This window comes from Microtus oregoni, unplaced genomic scaffold (assembly GCF_018167655.1).
Source record: "Microtus oregoni isolate MIOR12 unplaced genomic scaffold, Mior012 000009F_ref0000495, whole genome shotgun sequence".
NCBI lineage: Eukaryota > Metazoa > Chordata > Mammalia > Rodentia > Cricetidae > Microtus > Microtus oregoni.
Genome location: NW_024543068.1, coordinates 12333910 through 12354863, shown reverse-complemented (window position 1 = coordinate 12354863; position 20954 = coordinate 12333910). Strand labels below are relative to the sequence as shown.

Below are 20954 nucleotides of genomic sequence, written 5' to 3'. Positions count from 1 at the left end.
AAACGCCGGGGAACAGTTGCACCTTCGAGGGACTTGTGTTATTTCTGAGATGGAGTGGAGAGACATGAACACTTCTAATTTCACTTGAACTTAGTTGTCACATGTGTACCAAGATGTTTGTGGTTAGAATAAACAGGTCGCCTAGGAGCAGTAGTATGTGAGGGACAGGACAGGGTTGGTCACTTTAGGGTGACCACAAGGGATAATGGGTATGATGGAGGGTAGACTTCAACCCTCCCAGCCTTCACACAGAATCCGGTCTGTTGATCCTGCCTGCAGTGAGGCTCTCTGTCGCAGGAAGAGGAAGCTGGCAGGTGGTTCAGTGAATTGTGTGTCAGATGCAGTACTAGATATGCTATCAGATACAATGTTTCCAGCAACTTCTGGAGTAGCTGCTGTCAGAGCTGGGACCTTGGTGTTCCAAACGAAGTGGCTTGTACTTCATAAAGCAGTGGCAGAAGTTGGTTTGCATGGTCTACCACAGCAGCCTACACCTGTGAGCCAGCACTAGTGGTCGGTTCTAAGTTAACGTCTCCAGAACCTCTGTTTTCTCAGGAGGAGCTTCCATGGGCTCACTGCAGAGATTAAGGTAGTGTATTCCTCAGGCACCATGGTCTTCTAGAGCATCTCTTCCCTTTCCTCCCTTTCCTGAGCCAGTTCTGCAAGAGCAGGGGCTGCTTCCTTGCAGACCACTTTGACTGCAGTAATGAGGCGAAGATGCCACCAAAAGAGAAGGCTTTATTAGAGTGGACCAGCCCCAGGGGCTGCTGGGATTCCAGCCATGGAGCAGCTGCGCTGTCCTTGTCCTCTGCTCCAGACTCAGCACCAGGAATATTGGGCATCTCCTCATGTTGCCCCCCCCCCCCCCACACACACACATAAGTGTTTGGTGAGTTGCCCGATGGGTGAACTACACCAGATGCTACCTTGTAACACTGGAGGGATCTGGAGATTGGTCAAGTGAAATTTTGTTGCATCTGCCACACCTCGGGGATTGGGTTGTCCTGTTCTCAAACCTAGGGAAAGGACTGTCTGCAGATACCCACTTACCTAGTTCTTCAGAAACCAGCAATACTGGACTTAAAGCATTGGGTAAAATCAGTCTGTATGTTCTGTGGTGTCTCGTTCTAAAAGCGGACAGTGGATTGAATAAACTTCATACTAAAATGCAGAATGGAAACAACCAGCCTGAGAAAAGACTGCTGACGGCCTGTGGGGCAGACCCTTCTGACACAGGAGAGCCAGCCAGAGAATAAAGCTCTTTATTCTGTTTGAAAACTCAGTCTGAGTGCTAAAAAGTGCATTCTTACCCACTTGTAACCCTACTGACATCTCTTCCCCTTAGTTGATTCTCCAAAGTCATTGGGCCATACTTCCCCACCTCTCCCTACTTAACCCTACAGAATAACCTACTTCCGAGTGCCCCAACCCCTGCGGGAACAAACATCTGGTAGAAGTAGCCTGCGAAAGTGGACCGAGGACAGTCTTGGATTGGGTCTACTAGCCATGGGATCAGTGTCCTGAGATGTCTTAAGTGGTTGGTGTGCATGTCTGTGTCACCAAGTGTGTCAGTCGGCTCGGCAGGTGTTGAGAGGTTTGGAGCTAGAGCAACAGAAGGCAGCCTTTAACATGAGAGGTCCCAGCCAACGGTGCAAGGTGTGTGTCCAACAGGCATCTGTTGCTGATGGGTGCAGGTCGCTCAGCAGGGTGCACCTCACCGCCCCTCCCAACAGTTACAGGGGCTGACTTCTTTAGGACAGAAGCAGTCACACGTCTGAGGCCCAAGCAGATTCTGAGCAGGTAAAGCAGCTACCGCCCCACCTTCGTCCCCTGAGGTCCACTGATTAAGGGCCAGCCAGGTGGCAGACAATCAAGAACTAGGCCATCTTCTTTGTCCACTTACCCACCCCTTACCCCACTAGTCGGCTCCATTGGATAGTACTGAAAAAGGGGTGGGACTTGAGTTTGCTGGCGCCACCACCTCCAGCACCGAGGCGCCGCTGGGGATCGAACTGCAACAGCTGTGGGGAAAGAATCAGCGCTCTGCCTCCTTTCCCCATCGTGGAGGTAGGCACCCACCTCCTGCAACTCCTATTACCAGCCCTCAGGGCGCTCATTCCCCTTCCCCATGATGCTGGTGGTAGCTGGCACAGGCATGCGTGGGCATTTATTGCCCTATTGCCCTAGTGTTTTTCAGCTTACATAGGACAGGTGGTTCTTCCCATCCCCCCCACCCCCCCCGCTGCCGCCCACATACCAAAGAGCCAGCCAATACCTCACCTCAGTCAGCAGAGAGGCTGCTGGGCGACTGAGCCACTCAGGCAGCTGAAGTTGGGTGTGGGCCTGGAATCCTGAAGGGTGGCTCTGGGACAGGGCCTGGAGAGGAGGGGGACACAAGGAGAGGCACTGAAGTGGCCACTTTGGGGAAGCTTACACCCTAATGGTAGCCAGGACTTGGCCCACTCCCATGGCACATTGCAGGGCTAAGATGCTGTTGATAGTTGCCTTTTGCTAGAATCTACTGATGACCCAGACACAGAGCTAGACCCTTGACACTAAAAACAAGAAACTGGTTCAGGAAAGGGGACTTGGGTTAGCATTGGGATTTGAACCCGCAGCTAGTTGGAAGCATTCTCTCCATTGTTTTTAGGGTGGACACTATTGGGAACAGCCCTAGAACTTCTTTCCTTACAGAAAAAAAGGTTCCACGAGCCACACATGAGATGGCAGGCCTGGCCCGCAGCCACTGAGAGCAAGGGAGGAATGTGGAGAGAAGCAGAAGTACGTGAGGAAAAGGTGAGCAGCAAGAAGAGAGGGGGGAGCCACGTGGGGCCTAGGGTATTTGTCTAAACGGTGCTCAGAGCCCCTGAGCATGGGGAACAGGCAGATCAGGTCAGGTCTCTGGGTCACACAGTAGTTTGCTGGGGCCATGCAAACTGTTTTCTGCTCAGATGTAATCTGTCCTCTCGCTTGTCTCCTACCTAACAGACCCCAGATGGAGTTCTGGGCCCATCTGAGAGGAGTAAAGAGGGCAAAAGTCTTAGCAAGTGGGCTTTCTCCTCTCTCTCTCTCTCTCTCTCCCTCCCTCCCTCCCTCCCTCCCTCCCTCCTTTCCTTCCTCTCTCTCTCTCCCTCTCTCCCTCCCTCCCTCTCTCCTTCCCTTCCCCCTCCCTCTCTCTCTCTCTCCCTCCCTCCCTCCCTCCCTCCTTCCCTTCCCTCTCTCTCTCTCTCTCTCTCTCTCTCTCTCTCTCTCTCTCTCTCTCTCTCCTGAGAGCATGTGGAGACGAGGCTGGAGATGGAAGTCTTTCCTCTATTGCTCTCTGTCTCACTGGACTTCACTTGACTTTCACAGGTTGCCGGGGAACTAAACTCAAGCCTTCATCCTGGAGCAGCCGGCACTTTTCCCACTGAGTCAGCTCCCCGGCCTGTGAGTGGGCTTGCTTGACCAGGCTGGCTGGGATGTGAGAACCTTCTTCCACCTTCCAGGTCTAGGGATCACAGCTTTGGAGGGTGAGTGGGGGTGAACAATAAGAGGATATTTAGGACATGATCCAGAAACCTTCCGGGGAGGGATTGCGGCTTCTCCAACCCTCAAGCCAGGCATGCTCTTCCCTAAACCCCTGGCTATCCCAGCTCATGTAATTCATAGAAATTGACTGTCTTCTTAACAACAGTCCCTCGTGTGCTCTGCCGGCCTGGTGGGAGTGACTTCCTCTATTGCTGGTGGTCTGGTGGGTAGAAGGACGTCCAGCCCAAAAGTCAGGCACAGAGAACCAGGCGGCCTCTGTTTAGATCCTGGCTGGCTAAGAAGCCTTTGTTCGGCTTTTCCTCTGTGGTCCCCAGCAGGGCTCTGTACCCTGCCCAGCTACTCACCGTTCCCGTGAGCAGTTCATACAGAAGTGACCCATAGCTCCACCAGTCACAGGCTTCGGTCAGTTCAGAAATCCCCCCGACCTCTGTGAGAACAAGAACACATAAGATGGCCCTTTCTGGTGGCATCCTGGTACCCACTGCCCTTCCCCTGTCTTTAACCCACACAAAAAGCACACAAGATCTAGAAGCTTCCCCCAACTCCCTTCTTGCCTGGAGCACTGTACAGGCTGTCTGCAGCCTCCTGGCTGCACCGCGGCTCCACTTCTGACCACTGGCCAAAATACGTGAGTCGGATGTGACCTTGTCCAGGGTGTGTAGGGAGGAATGGTGGGGCAAAGGTTGAAAGTAGCATCACTGAGCAGCTGGAATCCCTAAGTGGTCCCAAGGCTTCCCCCAATACAGTCATGTTAGGGGTTAAAGGTCATCCCAAGTGCAGTCTCCCTAAGGGCCTAGGGAGTGTTTCTGGAAGGGCAACCCCAGGCTCAGGTTCTCATAAGGGGCCAGATGAGGAAGGGGCGTGGGGAGGGACGACATGTAGCCCTATAACCTTGGGGGTCCTGTTGACTCTGGGTCCCTCCCAAGGAGTGGACTTGGAGCAGGGGGGCTAGGGCTCCTACCTGCCTGATCCAGAAGCAGGTTCTGTGGGTTAAGGTCCCGGCACAGTACCCCTTGCTCATGGAGTGCCTCCAAGGCCACGAGCATCTCGGCTGCCCACTGCCTCACCTGCTCCTCTCTCGAGCTCCAGACCGCTCGTCCACACCCCAGGCTGGCCCTGTTTGCCGATGGGGGGTTCTGGCCTCTGCCTCGGCCGTAGACCCCTAGCACCCGGTCGGCCCCTTCCTGTAACCAGTGGAGCCTCCGGCTAGGTGCAGTGTTCGAACTCTGGCCAGCTCGCCTGACTTGGCTGCGTGAGTGGCCACATGGAGCTTCTGTGAGGTCCGAAAAGCAGAAAGGACCTGTCCTGGCCGAAGGGTCACTGTCAGCCTCTTCCTGAGGCTGGAGGGATGGGATCCCCTTGACTGGGAGAAGGCTTTGAGAAGTCCATGGAGGCTCCATTGGGATTCTTTCCTGCCCAGAAGTGTGGCCTGGTAGGAGCTTTGCTGGGGTCACGAGGCAGAGGCGGGTGTTGAGCTGGACTTTTGACTTCTCCTGAGCAGAGCCAGACTTGAGCCCAGCATATTTAAAGTGGGCCTGGGAGAGTAGATGTGACCACAGCCTGCCTCCTGTGGGCCAAACAGGGAGGGAGAAGTGTGGACACTAGGTCCAGGCCCAACCACCCCCATGTCAGCATGCCCCCGTTTCTCATCTCCCTGCTCTTCCACCTTGTGACATAGGACACCCGCTCCCCTGCTGTGACCCGCTTCCAGGGGGTCTCGGCTTCACAGCCCACAACCCCGATTGCTGGTGAACTTGGCCCGAGTATAGCACCAGCTAGAGCACCAGTGTTCAGACTTTCTCTTTCGTTTTAGGGAGAGTGGTGTCACCAAAGGGTAAAGAGCCAAGCATGGATTTACAGCGACTGCATCATGACCCGAGGATGTGCCGCACATTTTGAAGTCACTAAATAGCGGCCCCACAGCTCAGTTCCCGTCTTGACAGCTTTAGTTCCCAGCCGCTCTGTGGCCACTGGGGACGGGCAGTGACTGGGAAAGTGCAATGCAGAGACTAACAGGACGGCAGCTGAATAATGCCCTTGTCCTCTGCCTAGGGTGGGGACATCCTCCGCAGGATGTCCCCTGCTCCCTCAGTACACACAGGTTCACAACAGCCTGGCCCTCCCCTCAGCCTTCAGAAAGACTGGGTTCCCTGTCTGTGCCACACATCTGGAGCAAATGGCACTCCTCCTCGGGGCTCAGCATCCTTTTTCTGGGGTGTGGGAAACAGGAATGCCCCAATGCTCGGGAGTTGACGGGGCCCCACAGGTCCCCTCACCTTGCACGTGCTCCAGGTGCAAGAAGATAGAGCCCTCGCTCACAAAGTAACGCAGCAATTTCGTCATGTAGGGGACGCCGTGTGGGATGATGGTCAGCCGCTCCCGGCTCACCACATGGCATCTGGGAAGGCTCTGGGGAGGGGACAGGGTACGTCCATGAGCTGACAGCGCCCATGACACTTCAGGACACTAGGATCTGGATTGGAAGCTAGGCAGAGCAACAACTGCTTCTCCCAGTCCCTGACCCAGCCCTCGCCCCATAGCCCCACGGAGTCTGATGTCTGAGGATGAGATAGTGTGGGGGCAAAGCCTTGGGCAGTGCCCAGGAGAACAAGCAGCCTTGGCTTTGGAGGGACCATGGGCCTCATCTGTGCATTCTGGGGAAAGGGTGGGAAGTGGTCTCAAGAGCTCTGTGACAGTTCCAAGAGGAGTTGCCATGTGGCAGCAGCTGGGCAACACCTGCCTTCAGAACGAAGGTTCCTCCCGTTGCTGGGTCCTGGACCAACTGCACCTGCCAAAGGAGGCACTGGTCAAGGTATTGTTGATCCTTGGGCTTTCCATGTCCTGAGGCTGACATCCATTCTGTCCTAGCGACCAACCCTTGCTATGCCCAAAGTTTCATAGATCTCTGGTGCGTTTTCCTTCAGCATCTGGGACGCCTACCCTATCTTGAGTGATTTCTGGGCTTATCCTCAGGGGAGCTTTCTCACATTAGCCCCCTGTACCCGCCCGGATGTGAGCTCCACAAGGGCAAGGACCATCCTGTCCAACTCAAGGACCCCACAGTTCTGCAAAATGGAAGGATGAAGCAGGTACTTCATGTATGATGGCAAGTGATGTAAGTATCACCCTCTGTTGTGTGAGTCAGAACCCTCATTAGGACACTCCACCCTCAACTACCCACACTAGCTAGGCCCTGTGTGGCCCAAGGACAGCCAGAGTCAATCCTCCGCTGCAGGCTTTGGCAAGAGTCCAGCATCCTGGCAGGGACTAAAGGTGGCATGGCTGAAGGACCTAATGGCTAGTCAGTTCTCCTGAGCTTTGCTTACAAGTGAAGCTAGGCTAGGCATGGTGGTCCATGCCTTTAACCCCAGCAGAGACCGAGAAAGGCAGCAACGTGTAGATCTCTGTGAATCCAAGTGAGCCCTTGTCTCAAACCCAAACCAGTCAGGTGGCGGTGGCGCCCACCTTTAATCCCAACACTTGGAGGCAGAGGCCGGAGGATCTCTGTTAAGTTCGAGATCAGTCTGGTCTACAGAGAGAATTCTGGGACAGCTAGGGCTACACAGAGAAACCCTGTTTTGAAAAACAAACAAAACCCCAAGCAAGCGAAGGAGCTGAGGCTCTTGAGAACGCGGTTCCAGATCGGGTAGACTGAAGGAGTCAGGCTCGACAGACCAGGAACCTCTCTGCCTTGCTTCCCTTCCTTTAAATAAGTCAAGCGTGACTGTGCACACCAACCACCTGAGGCTGCCCTTTAGCAGTATCTGTCTCCGTCTCAGGGTGGTTCTGTTGACAGGCAGTGGTCCACTCAGCACTGAGCCTTGTTTGGAGTTGTGCCCTTGAATCATCTCCTGGCCAGGCAAGGGTGGACCCAGCTGCAGGAGAGGGAAGCTGGGCCCACACTGCTAGACAGTGGTGGAAACTGTAGCCTAGGGATGGAGGAGGGGAAAGAACCCTGTATTGTTTCTTTACTGTACTGGGGGTTGAACCTAAGGCCTCATCCATGCTATTCGAGAGCTCTTAGATCCCCTAGCCCAGGGCTCCAGTTTTAGAGCTTGGGCAAATAAACTGACTTTCAAATAAACTAATCAAAGAGGAACTATAAACCCACCTATGCTATATCACTGGTTTATTATCACTGGTCAATGAAAGCTATGAGAATATGATACACCTGCCAAGCTGCACCTTGTTCTTGTGGGGTGTGTGTGTGTGTGTGTGTGTGTGTGTGTGTGTGTAGGCCAGAGTTGATGATTCTGGGTGTGTTACTTAATTGTTCTCCATCTTGGTTTTTTTTCTCTTAATTTTGTTTAGATTTTATTTTATGTGCATTGATGTTTTGCCATGGGTTCGGGTCCCCTGGAATTGGCCTTACAGACAGTTATGAGCTGCCATGTGAGTGGTAGGACTTGAACTTAGGTCCTCTGGAAGAGCTCTTAACCACTGAGTCATCTCTCCAGGCCCCATCTTGGTTTATTATTATTATTATTATTATTATTATTATTATTATTATTATTATACAGTGTTCTATCTGCATGTGTGCCTACATGCCAGAAGAGGACACCGAATCTCATTATAGACGGTTGTGGACCACCATGTGGTTGCTGGGAATTGAACTCAGGACCTCTGAAAGAACAGGCAGTGCTCTTAACCTCTGTGCCATCTCTCCAGCCCCTCTCTATCTTATCTTTTGAGGCAGAGCCTCTCACTGAGCTTGGAGCTCACCTATTCAGCTAGGTTGGCTGACTAGCAAGCTCCAGGGATCTTCCTGTCTACCTCCTCTGTGTTGGGGTTACAGACATGTGCCCCACCATGCCCAGCTTTTTTAATGTGATTTCTGGGAATCAAACTCAGGTCCTCATGTTTTCACAGGAATTATTCCATCAATTGAGCCATTTCCCTAAGTGCCCTAAAAATGGGATCACGGCAGTTCATACAAGCATCATTGTGCTTGATAAAAGCAGAGAATCCAAGTATAAATTCACGGTCATTATCCATGTCATTGTAGAAGACAGAAGCATTGGCTATAATGCGTTTATTCTGTCCTTATTTAATTTGGTTCTCCTGACCAGCTGGGGGTGAGCCACTTTATTGATGAAATTGGGGTTTTGAGAAGTGAAATGATTCACAGCCCTCCTGCTAAGAAGTGGTAGCATCAGAATTTGAATACAAGCAGCCTGATCCTAAAATGAGTAAGTGCCTGCCACGCTGGGCCTTAGTTTCTCATCATTAGTAAAGAGAAAGCAGGGCCTGTGTGAACAGCACCACCTCCTTCCTACATCAGGGCAGCAGTATCGCTTTTGACCACAAGAGGTCGCCCTCTCGTGGCTAGAGACCTAACTCAGTGGGACCTTGGCTCCCTGACCAAACTTGTGCAATGTCTGGAGAGGCAGTAAACGCTGGGGTCATTTAAGAAAAGTTTCCCACAAGTACTGGCACCCCTAATGATTCCCCAAGTGGGATTCCCCGCCACCCCCTTCTTAGTCAAGCCCTCTGATTTACAGCCTGAAACCCAGCCAAGGATGGGAGCCAGAAACCTCCGTATTTAAAACACCTTAAAACCCATTTTACAGAAGGAATTAGACTTAAAAGTTAACAGCAATTATCTTGAAGTTAGGTACGATGGTGAATTAATTTCTTTTCCTTCCTCTACCTACTTTCTTTCTTGTTTTGAGCTCCCTTCTCTTTCTGTGTCTTCCCAGCAGAGCAGGCATTTCCCCATCGATAAAACCAAACAAATGAAAAAAAATCCCCTTCCTCTGATAAGCGGCTTGGGGGACAGAATACCCAGCACCTGACAAACTTCGCTTTGTTTCCTTTAAGATGATTATTAATGACTGGGGGTGTTGTTTGGTTGGTAGAGTGCTTGCCTGGCAAACATGAAACCCTGGGTTTGATCCTCAGTGTCGGATAAATTGGGATACACCTGCCATCCCAGTACTTAGGATACAGAGGCAGGAAAATCAGTTCAAGGTCATCCTTGGCTACCTAGCAAGTTTGAGGCCATACCGGGCTACATGAGACTCTTTCCCAAAAGTGGGGACAATTACTAAAATACAGCACCGCCAAGCAGAGCTTTCTGTGCACTGGAACCGTAGAGCTGAGACACAGAGCACTGGATTTTAACTAATCCACAAATGGGATGCTAGCCTTATAACTGGAAAGGAGGAAGGCAATTGTGGTCACTTACACACACACACACACACACTCTCTCTCTCTCTCTCTCCCAAGGGGCTAGGGAAATGGCTAAGTGAGCAAGAGTGTTTACTGTGAAGGTATGAAACCTAGGTTCAGGTCTTCAGCAGCCATGCAAGAAGTAGCACTGTTAGGGGGGCATAGACAAAAGGTCACTGGGGCGTGCTGGCCACCAACCCGTTCAGCGCGAGGCCCCAGGGGAATATAGGAGAGAGGACAGCAGACTATTCTGTGTGTGTTCATGGACACACATATGGGCACACATGCATATACACCACACGCAGGAAGAAAAGAAGGAAGGCAGATGGAATTCTGGGGGCATGGTGATACAGCGTTGCTGGAACACAGTGAGGCCTTTCTTTAAAGACACACAAGGAATCTAAATCTTCGGTGGAACCTCTCATGAAGCTAACAGGCCCCAAAGCAGCTTCAAAGGTGTTCTTGTTTGCTTTTGAGACAGGGGTCTTTTAAATATAATTTATTTATTCTTATTTTTATTTGCATTGCATGTGTATTTTGCTTGCTGCCATGTGGAAATTGAACCTGGAACTCTGGAAGAGCAGCCAGTGCTCTTACCTGATGAGCCATCTCTCCAGCCCTGAGACAAGGTCTTTTTATTATAAACCCTGACTGACCTAGAACTTGTTATGTAGACCAGGCTGGCCTCGACGTCACAGAGGTCCACCTGCTTCTGCCTCTCCCAGTGCTAGGATTAAAGATATCATGCCCAGCTCAGACAGATTCTTAAACTCAAAGACGCTCAAGCAAAGCTAGAGCAGAGAGTGGACAAGGCCAGGGCCCTGACGTGGGCAGCTCCTCCCTGGCTCCCTAGTACTACACGGGAGTGTGAGCCCCACATCTCCAGATCTGATCTTTTTCTCCAGGAGAAGCTTGAAATGCAGACGTTTATATGAAATCTACACATTTGAAAATGTTGATAACAATTAAAAAAAAAAAGAAACAAGCTGGGCATGGTGGCGCACGCCTTTAATCCCAGCACTCAGAGTCAGAGGCAGGCGGATCTCTGTGAGTTCAAGGCCGGTCTGGTCTACAAAGTGAGTTCCAGGACAGCCAGGGTTGTTACACAGACAAACCCTATCTCAAAGAAACCAACCAACCAACCAAACAAATGAACAAAAACCATCTGTATCTGACCCAAATAAAACAAGAAACACCTCAGGAGACCTTTCTTCCCCATGCCCGGTTCAGAGCATGGCTCTCTGAGGAGGTCCAGAGGAGGTAGGGACAATCCCTGCTGCAGCCCCTGAGCATCCTGGCTGCCCACCTAGTCCCTGACGTGCTCACTTCACCACTCCCTGATTGCCTCCATCCCTTTCACAGCCAGCGCCTTTAAGGGACACGGGATTGTCCTTGGCTCTTTTCCTGAGCCGGAGGGCTGCCACCGGCAGGCACTGGCCCGGCTCTGCTCCTTGCATCTGTCTGGGAAGAGCTGTGGAGCTGGATCGATGGCCCTCACACCTTCCTAATTTGGGGAAATAACTGTCCTTGACTTGGGCATAGCCCAGGGGAGGAAGAAAGACCCCAGGAGGGAGCTGGCATTCACCACTTGAGTATCTGAAAGAAGCAGCCTAAAGATCTGGATGCATACTTCCCCTGCACAGGCCTTGGCACTGATGTTTAAAATGCTTTACACACGCGATGTCCCAGGGTTGAGCAAATCGGAGCATTCTGAGGCACAGATTCCCTTGGGGACTCCTATCCATGCACACCCTGAAGGCTCTACAAATGCCTAAAATTGAAGTCCAAGTGGTGTAACTTCAATTCACTGTTTCCCAAACTTACTTAGTTTGGACCCTGCCTTCATAACTGGCATCTCACTCAGAGAAATGGTGTAGGTCTGTCTGTGAGAGCAGCTGTGCTTAGCCAAGGTCAGGCTGTGGCCACTGGGCAGTTCAATGGGAGGGGAGACTTGGACAGATGGGAAAGCGGCTGGACCTTCACTGGGCCTGGGGCCTGTTCCAGGGACCCGGAGCAAGGGCCTAGAGATGGGAATTAGGACCTCCCACTCTTGTGGCTTGCACTCAGAGCCATCAACCCTGCATGAATGTCTTAGTAGGTGCCAGGCCTTTCCCAAAAATGGTTTCATTTCCTTCCCAGACCACCCCTTTAGGGTAGAAATCCCCACCCTACTTTACTAATGAGGAAACCAGTTCTCAGAGCTGTGCAAGGGCTTGTCTACTGCTCATTGGCCAAACCCAGACCCTCCCCCCAGGCAGCACGCTGCCCCCCTGTAAGGCAGAGCATCACACAGCGCTGCTCTCTTCTCTGTGGGCTCCCAGAGCCCCCAAACTTGCCCAGTGTTTTAAACTATACCTTCTTGGGTTCAACCCTAGACATTCTGATTCCATAGGTTTGGGATGGAGTCCTGACATCTACATATTTGAGAAACTCACCAGATGACTTCCATAAATGGCCATTTTGGGAAAGAACTGTTTAGAGAACCCTAGACTAGAGGCAGAGGACAATCTGATACAGGCTCAGCCCTGAGAGGACCTCTTTGTCCCTCAGATTTCTCCATTTTAGTAGGGGTTGGGCCATCATCTCTTGTCTTCTCGTCCACTCTGAATTAAAGAAAAGGAAAAAGGTGCAAGATGGCATCAGATGAGGGCAGGAGTCTCAAGCAGAGGAGAAAGAGTGGGGCTGCCGAGGCCCTGGACAATATAAGCCACCTCGCGCTTCAGAAGTGCGTGTGCCCGCTGGACAGGCTGGGAGAGGGACCTGTCGGCACAGGAAGTGCTCAGCGGTGGGTGTCAGGGATACTCGGGGGCTACAGTCCCCCCCCCCCCAGCAGAGTGAATGTAACGTGGAGGATTGTGGGAAATGGGGGTGATTAGGGCGGTGAGCACTGAAGAGGCCCTGGGCATAGCCCCTCCCATGGTCTCTAGTTGGAGGGTAGAGAGAAGCAGACTGCTGCCTCTTCTCAGCCTCGGTTTCCTCTCTAGAACCTGGCTGGTGCATTTTGGGAGAGAGGAGGAGCCACTGGATTCGCCTGCCATCCCCTCTGAGCTCGCACACCACCCTCCGGATGCAGACAGTTGCTGCAGATGCCTTCCCATTGCAGAATTTTTGTTTACACTGTGTGCAGATGTGCTGCTGCGATTGGTTTAATAAAGATCTGACTGGCCAGTAGCTATGCAGAAGAGAACAGGCGGGACTTCCAGGCAGAGAGGAACTCAGGAGACTAATCTAGGCATGCATGAGACAATGGCAAGATGCAGAACAAGCTGAACATACAGAATGGAAGAGAGGTTAACACACACACACACACACACACACACACACACACACACACGGCAGAATGTTATAAGAGCTAGTTGGGAATGAGCCTAAGCTAAGGCCAAACTTTCCTAATTAATAAGTCTGTGTCATTATTTGGGGGTGGGTGATCCAACAAAACTTGCTACACTTTCCACCCTACCTCGCCCTCCATCCTACCTCACCTTTCACCCTACCTCACCCTCCCTCCTACCCCGCCCTCCATCCTACCCCAGCCCCCTCCTACCCCGCCCTCCATCCTACCCCACCCTCCCTCCTACCTCGCCCTCCATCCATCCTGCCAGTCCCTCCCCCACCACTCCTGATTGCACACATCTTTCCTTCCCACACTCGGTGCTCGCTCACCTTCTCAATGATCCCAACCACCCTGCATCCTCTCAGCTGCTCCAGAGCGGAGCTCAGTGTGCGGATGGGCCGGAGCCTCAGGCTGCTGAAGCCCTGCGAAGGAAGGAGACAAGGCCTCAGCCGTGACTGCCTCAGCTTTGGCTGTGGGCTGACGCATCTGGATTCCAGGAGAGTGCTGAATTGGGTAGGACTTGGAGCCCAGGAAGAGCCTGCCTCCCTGGGACAGACTGAGCAGAGGAGTGCTCTTGACCTAGAGTTTGGGGACACACTGGCTCAAGGCACTCAGGCTGACTTTTTGCACAGCCCCTATCCGGCCATGCTAGGAGTGTGTCTCGGGGACATAGAAGCCCTTTCTCAAAAGCCTTGTCTACAAAAGGCAGATGCTCTCAGGGTTTGGGGTGGGAACATCCGGGTCTCAGCCTCAAAGCTTAGACAACTTTTGTGAAAGGAAAAGCTTCAGGACGCCATGAGCCAAGGAGTGTGCAGGTCTGTGGCCTGGAGAATGCGTTTGGTCAATGAGTTAATAGCAGAAAGAGCACCAAAGGCATAGTTATTCGTGTGTGTGTGTGCATGTGTGTGCACACGCGCACATTCCTAATACTTATGGTGTGCCTACTCAATAGAAACCGAATCCAGAGGCACTGAGTGTACATGTGGAAATGGTACAGAGTCACATGCAAACTGGGGCGGGCATCTGGGACACGCATGCCAAGTGCTCTGTGAGGCTGGGTGAGGTGCGAGGGTGTGGGAGACAGAGGAAGGATGGGAGGGCACCCCTGGCTCACACCCTCCACTACCCACTCCTCCCTGAAGCAGGAAGGGAACAGGGGTGGGAAGCGGCTGTCTCTTCCCTAGGGATCCAGGGAGGGCCTCCTCACCGTGTCGGGGCTGGCTCCACTGCCCAGTGTCCGCTGCAGGTGGCAGTTGAAGATCTCCTCTGCCCTCCGTAGGTACTTGGTAATTTTCAACTTTACAGCTTCACGTCTCTCTTTGTTAGGGTCAACTGTGGGGGGCGGGGGTCACCATCTGTGGTCACAGGACTGCACCCCTGCCCTGTGTCCTGGGCTTTACTGGTAGGCTGAGATGCCAGCTCCTGTTAACTGTCTCTGCCTATCACAGCCAATGGCTCCTATTTCCTAGACACTTTTAGCTGGTTCATCCCCTGGCTCCTGCTCTGGGGCAAGAGCAGCGGCTGCCAACTGCTCTTTATAGTTGGTACCCATCACCTCACTAGCTGTTCTCATACCCGGGGAAGGAATGAGGTGGAGATTTGCACATCCTTTCCCTTCAGAATAGGAGAGAGAAGCTTCCAGAATACAGTGCTTCCTCTATTTCTGCCCGTCATGGAAAAGGCCAGGATGGAGACCAGCCCAGATGGAAGAGGCAAGCACCAGGCACTCCTGCAGCCCAGGCATGGTAGGGTCTCCTCAACGGAGAGTTGGAGTACCCCTGGTTACCATAGCCTGGCCACAAGGCTCTAGCATCTCAAACTGGCCTCAGCATGGAAATGTCTCAATCTGCCCTGATCAGCCCTCCCCTTTCCCTCATAAACCTGGACCCCCCTCCCCCTCTTTGGAACACTTGCCAGCCCCTCCACTGGACAGCACATGTACTGTCCCTCAACAGCCCCATTGGTCCTCACATCTAGAAAATGTCCCGTGCTAGGCCCATCTGACCTCAGTTTTCCTCTTTTCCCCTCCACGCGCCCCACCCAGGACTATAACTGCATGTGCACTTGACCGTGAGCCCTCTCCTGTCATCTGGAGTGCAAGCTTCCAGAGGGCCACTGTCCAGCCCAGCTCCATGGCCAGCCAAGAGCAGTGGGCCAAGGACACAGCCACAGGAGCTGAAACATTCCAGCTCCCCATGTACCCCTTGGTAGCTGTGGAGCCTGTGTGGACCCTTGGGCAAGCTCTTTGACCACTCCGTGCCTTAATTTCTTCATCCGGAAAATTCAGTATGAAAATTAGTTCTTGCCCAGAGTCGCACACACTTGTAGTCTGAGCAGTCAGGAGGCTGAGATAGGTCAGCCTGGGTAATGGTGAAAGACCTATCTCAGATAATGATGGTAATAATATTTCCTGTATATTTGTAACTACATGCAATTAAAAAGTCTATTAACGTGAAACTCAAATGAGTTACTATAGGTAAAGACTAGTGGGGCCTGCTATGTAGAATGCCTTAATAAATTCAAGTCCTCATTATTGCCCTTCATGGAGGCCTGGCAGGGTTAGTACAGTGCCCCACACCCCAAGTATGGACAGACAAAGGACCCTTCACTGGCCCTTCCCTGCCCACCTCTGTCCCCGCGCATCCCTGCCCTCACCGTGTACGCCGCGGAGCAGCACGTCCACACCGTTCTGGTAGTGGTTGAAGGCGGCCTCGTAATCCTCGCTGACATCTCGCTCCAGGGCCAGGTGGATCTGAGTGGCTGCATCTACCAGGTAGTCCCGCTTGGTCACGTCAGGCGTCCCCGCAGCTACCCGGTTACGGATCTGTTCCAGGTACAGGCAGGCCTGGGACCGAGCTCGCGAACAGGGCTCCGGCTCCGGACCTGGGCCATGTGGACATTCACAGGCTACCAGGCTCATAGCGGCCCTGCAGCTGTGACCTGCAAGAAGCAAATGCATTAGGGAGGCACTTGCTGGGAGTCACATTCCTACTTGGATTCCAGTGTCCTCCACTAAACATCGGAGAGCCTGGTATCGGCATACAGAGGCTGGAGGGAGTCGAGCTAACGTTGGGAAGGTCCCTTCCTTGAGCCCAGTTCTACCTCAGGGGTGGTCATGATAGAATAACATAGCTGGGCCCTTTCTTTTCCTTTCCATTCAGGTTCAGTTCCTCAAGTCCTTCCCCGGGATGCTGTGTGGAGCACTGAGAGCTGGGGATGCCTGTGGTCCACGGCCGCCTTCAAGGGGTGTCCGCAGAGCAAACTCAGTGTCTGGCACACAGGAAGCATACGGAAGGCAAACACTGGCGCAAAACTTCTCCTCCCACTGGTCCCCCACTTCACTTCTCCCGCCCCCCTCCCTGCTTTCCATGTGGAATTTCATCCAGCCTTGGGCTTCAGCTCAGTGGGATCTTTCCCCTAGACAAAACACATGTCTAGGCTTTTTGTTAGCTTTGCCCCTGGGGTCAGGAGTGGGTTAGTGAGGAGTCCCCTCATCCGTCAAGCAGCGAGCAGGGAGTACAGAGCTCAAAGCCCATGAGCAGATAAGATGACTGAGTGACAGTTAACGTGGAATTCAGTGACTGCCAGGGTGACTCGCTGGCTTTTTCCTCCTGGCTCTCGGAAGACCAGGGGGCCAGCGCGCCCTCCCAAGGACCTGACACCAACCCCTCCCTAAGCAACGTGTGACACCAGTGGCCCAAGGGATTAGAGCGGCAGCTGACGGACGGGAAGGGGCAGAGAAAAAGCAGCCAGCAGCATGATCTCTATCCCTCACAGCAGCCCGGCAGCCACCTCTGCTGCCTCGGGTACCTGGAGAATGACTAGGAGGAATTTTTTATCATACGGGATAAAGGGAGAGGTGGGAAGCAAACACATCTTCAAGGAGCCTGAACCTGTGCCTTGGCCAGGATGAGGCCGAGGATGGAGAAAGGCCGCCTTCCTGCTCTGCCAGGCCTAGCGGGACAGGTATCTTCGAGGCCTGAGCCCGGGGTGACTAACGCCTGCTGTGCAGGGCTGCAGGTTTTGGGTCCAGCCGGCTCTCCGAGCCGCATGCCTAAGACTACAAGCTAGCACGTCCCGGGCGCACAAGGTGCATCAATCTGGGAAACGTACAAGGAGGTCGGGCTGAGGCAGGGAGGGGAAGGCTCCTCCTCGCCTGGGAGGACGGCTGAAGAGCAGAGCAAACACTATACCTGTCCGCGTGCCAGCTCCGGGATTCTGGGCTAATGCTGTCCCTTCACCTCCGCAAAGGATCCGTGCCTACCACCCTTCTGCAGGTGCCTGGGGGAGGGGGTGGGGCGTCTAGCCGGGTGCCTGCTGGCCATTGGTTACGGATGAGCTCATCCTCAACCCGTTAGAATAAACCTCCAATCATCGTCCTCCTCGGCTTCTGACGGCTCTTAAAGCCCTAGAGTTTGCTTGGCCCCAAACTGGGACTGGGGCGGGAGTGGGCAAATGGGTGGGGATGGATGGGGATGAGTGAGTCTAGGGTAGAGGGAAGAGGTCTATTGTCACCCAGAGATGCGGGAAGGGCTGCCTTAGACCTCTAGGCTAACGAAACGCACCACACCTCTTCTGAGACTTTTCTCATTCACTACTTCAGTTAGGCAATGTTTCTTGGTTGGGTGTGTCGTCTGTCCCAGGGCCTAGGTGTAGGGATGCCTTGACGGCCTCAACAGATCTGCCCGGGTCTTTCCGGGCGTTAAGCTCAAGTTTGTGGTACCGAGATGAGCAGCACAGAAGGTTATGGCCTAACCTGGAGTCAGAAGGGCATTCCCAAAGAAGCCACTTCTGACCCGAGCCTGTCGAAAGCCACACTGCCCCTAGCTATGGCCTGTCTCTTTGATAGCTTTCCCCGACAGTATCCTCTGGCTCCTCTTCCGCACGCCCTCGCACCCAGAGCTGTCGCCTTCTCTGGGGACTGACGTCACCAGTCTCAAACTGCAAGCTCTTTACCCACCGAGCCACCTCACCAGCCCCCAAGTTATCTCTTTATTAATATAATAAAACATCTGCAACCCAACACGCAAGAGCAAAACTAAAGCATAGCCAGCAGAATGGGAAGGAATGTTTGGAAATCATGTATTTGATAAGGATCTGGTATCCAGAACATATAAAAGAATTCTTAGCTGGGTGGTGGTGGTGCATGCCTTTAATCCCAGCACTTGGGAGGCAGAGGCAGGCGGCTCTCTGTGAGTTTGAGGCCAGCCTGGTCTACAAGAGCTAGTTCCAGGACAGGCTCCAAAACTAGAGCAAACCCTGTCTCGTAAAACAAAAAATAAAAAACAAAACAAAACAAAAAAACAAACACAAAAAAGAAAAAAAAACAAAAAAAATCTTACATTTTGTCTTAGTCACTGTTCTATTGCTCTGAAGAGACACCATGACCCTGGCAATGTTTATGAACGAAAACATTTATCTGGTGGCTGGCTTACAGTTTCAGAGGTTTAGGTCATTATCAGCATGACAGGGAGCATGGCAGCATACTAGAGCAGAAACTGAGAGCTACATCCTGATCCACAAGCAGGAGAGAGAGAGAGAGACAGAGACAGAGAGACAGAGAGACAGAGAGAGAGACAGAGACAGAGACAGAGAGACAGAGACAGAGAGACAGAGAGAGACAGAGACAGAGAGACAGAGACAGAGAGAGACAGAGAGAGAGACAGAGACAGAGAGACAGAGACAGAGAGACAGAGAGAGAGACAGAGACAGAGACAGAGACAGAGAGACAGAGAGACAGAGAGAGAGACAGAGACAGAGACAGAGAGACAGAGACAGAGAGACAGAGAGAGACAGAGACAGAGACACAGAGACAGAGACAGAGACAGAGAGACAGAGAGAGAGGAGGGAGCCTGGGTCTTGAATGGGCTTTTGAAACCTCAACACACACTTCCTCCAGCAAGACCTCACCTCCTAACCCTTCTAATTCTATGGAAGAGTGCTGCTCCCCAAGCATTCAAACATACGAGTCTATGTGGGCCACTTTTTCTCAAACCACTACACATTTTAACAAAAATCTCAAGTTTTTGTTAAAGTTTAAATATAAAAAGTTCAAAACTGAGCAAAAGATTTCAATAATTTCTTCAAAGAAGATATGAAAACAACTAATCAATAGATGAGAAGATATTCAATATCATTGATCCTGAGGGGAACGTAAATTAAAACAGCATACCATTGACCCCACTGGACGTGCACAAAGGCTTGCCAAGGATCTGGAGGAACTGGGACCACGCACTGCCGCTGCTGAGGATGAGTGGTAATACCTCTGCGGGAACTGAGTTCGCAGCTGCTCCGAAGTTAAAGAGACAGTTACAAAGGGCGCAGCATCCCACTCCCGGGTATCTATGTGAGACTCAAACACATGCTGGTGTGCAAGTCCACACATACGCTGCTAGCAGCCGCAGTCACAATAGGGGAGATAGAAGTGGAATATTGGCACATGACTGTGACCCAGCACTCAGGAGGCTGATGCGGCAGGATCTTGAGTTGGACATCAGCTGGGGTACCAAAAAACTTTTTTTAAAAGTAAGCCACATATGCTAGAAATGTCTGTCATCCCAACACTTGGAAAGTAGAGTCAGGAAGATCAGGGGTTGAAGGTTATTCTCAGCTACACTGTGAGTTTGAGGCCAACCTGAGCTACAGGAGATCCTGATTCACCCCCTCATTTCCTCTCTATATTTGAAATGGAGTCCCATGTAGCCCAGGCTGGCTCCAGACTCAGTATGTAGCTAAAGATGACCCTGAACTTCTGATCCTTCCACCTCCAAAGGGCTGAGATTGCAGGTGCATTTCACCACGTCTGGTTTAGAAAAAAAAAAAAATAAAGAAAGAAACAGAAAAAAGTCAATCAATTTATTAAACACTTATACTAAATGGGCTAGTATTTGGGTATAAAAGGATGAAATACTGATAATGCAATATGGATGGCCCTTGAAAAGACTGACCAAGTGAAAGAAGTCAGACACAAAAAGCTGCATGTCATTTATATAAAGTTCCCGGGACAGGTAGATCTGCAGAAACAGAGAGTAGATGTCAGGGAGGGCAGAATGAATGTTGGGTTTCTTTGGGAGGAGGCTATCCACAACTCTAAGGTAGACAGAGGGAGGAGGCTATCCACGACTCTAAGGTAGACAGAGGGAGGAGGCTATCCCCAACTCTAAGGTAGACAGTGGGAGGAGGCTATCCTATCCACGACCGGAGGTAGACAGTAGCGATTGTTGCACAAACTTGTAAAGATGATGAAACTCAGTGATCTTTAAATTTTATTTTATTTTTTTGTATACTGTTTTATTGTAGGCTACAGCCAGTGTATAAAATAGTTAAACCTTGAGAAACAGAAATCCATGAAGATTCAGAAAGGTAGATGTTAAGGATTGACGAGTAAAGACTGTGTATTATGGCTCATGTTAGAGAAGCTTCTGTACAGACTTCAGAATATCCACTGGTTCATGAAAAGTGGTTTAAGAAACCTCAAGATAGCTGACTACAAAAAAGGAGCAGACTTTCTGGGGTCTGAAGGGATTTGTATTGGAAGACACTCTGGTCAGCAGAGGGTCATGTTGAGCATTCTGCAGATAGAACTGTTTCAAGTCTGCAGCTGCCTGGGAAACCTTCACGCAGTTGAGCCCGGCTTCCAGCCGGAGCTGCAGAACCACCTTCTTCATGGCGGCGACGCTAGAGGAACCCTACATGGCGCTGGGGACAGCCGTGCCGACTCCTCGGTCCAGATGAGGGGCGGCAGGTCGCGGGTCGGGGTGTAAATTTTATTTTTTAAAAATCATTTTGGGGGGGCTGGAGAGGTAGCTCAGAGGTTAAGAGCATTGCCTGCTCTTCCAAAGGTCCTGAGTTCAATTCCCAGCAACCACATGGTGGCTCACAACCATCTGTAATGGGGTCTGGTGCCCTCTTCTGGTCTGCG

At 51.9% G+C, this 20954-nt stretch overlaps 1 protein-coding gene and 1 pseudogene across 5 annotated transcripts; both read right to left on the bottom strand.

Annotated features, from left to right (window-relative positions):
* Positions 1-879: 879 nt before the first annotated feature.
* Positions 880-17317, bottom strand: Rps6kl1 (ribosomal protein S6 kinase like 1). Of its 5 annotated transcripts, none has more exons than XM_041658001.1 (11): positions 17227-17317; positions 15689-15973; positions 14241-14365; positions 13363-13455; positions 6269-6316; positions 5805-5937; positions 4490-5095; positions 4083-4259; positions 3873-3955; positions 2281-2376; positions 882-2021 (listed from the first exon to the last, which is right to left on the bottom strand). In XM_041658001.1, the coding sequence occupies exons 2-11, from the start codon at positions 15951-15953 to the stop codon at positions 1911-1913; spliced, it is 1737 nt and encodes a 578-aa protein (XP_041513935.1). In that variant the 5' UTR covers positions 15954-15973; positions 17227-17317; the 3' UTR covers positions 882-1910. The 5 variants fall into 5 exon arrangements, with proteins under 5 accessions (XP_041513939.1, XP_041513936.1, XP_041513935.1 ...); XM_041658003.1 differs by having other exon boundaries at positions 883-2021; positions 4083-4172; XM_041658002.1 differs by lacking the exon at positions 6269-6316 and having other exon boundaries at positions 881-2021.
* A 3055-nt stretch (positions 17318-20372) lies between these two features.
* Positions 20373-20727, bottom strand: LOC121452102 (annotated as a pseudogene).
* Between the last annotated feature and the right edge of the window lie 227 nt (positions 20728-20954).

Coding starts and splice junctions, on each gene's coding strand:
- Rps6kl1 (XM_041658001.1), bottom strand. CDS start 15,953: ATGAGCCTGGTAGCCTGTGAATGTCCACATGGCCCAGGTCCGGAGCCG. Junction 6,317..13,362: donor TGGTTGGGATCATTGAGAAG/GTGAGCGAGCAC, acceptor CTCCTTTGGCAG/GTGCAGTTGGTCCAGGACCC. Junction 2,377..3,872: donor ATGAACTGCTCACGGGAACG/GTGAGTAGCTGG, acceptor CCTCCTCTCCAG/GCCCTGTCCCAGAGCCACCC.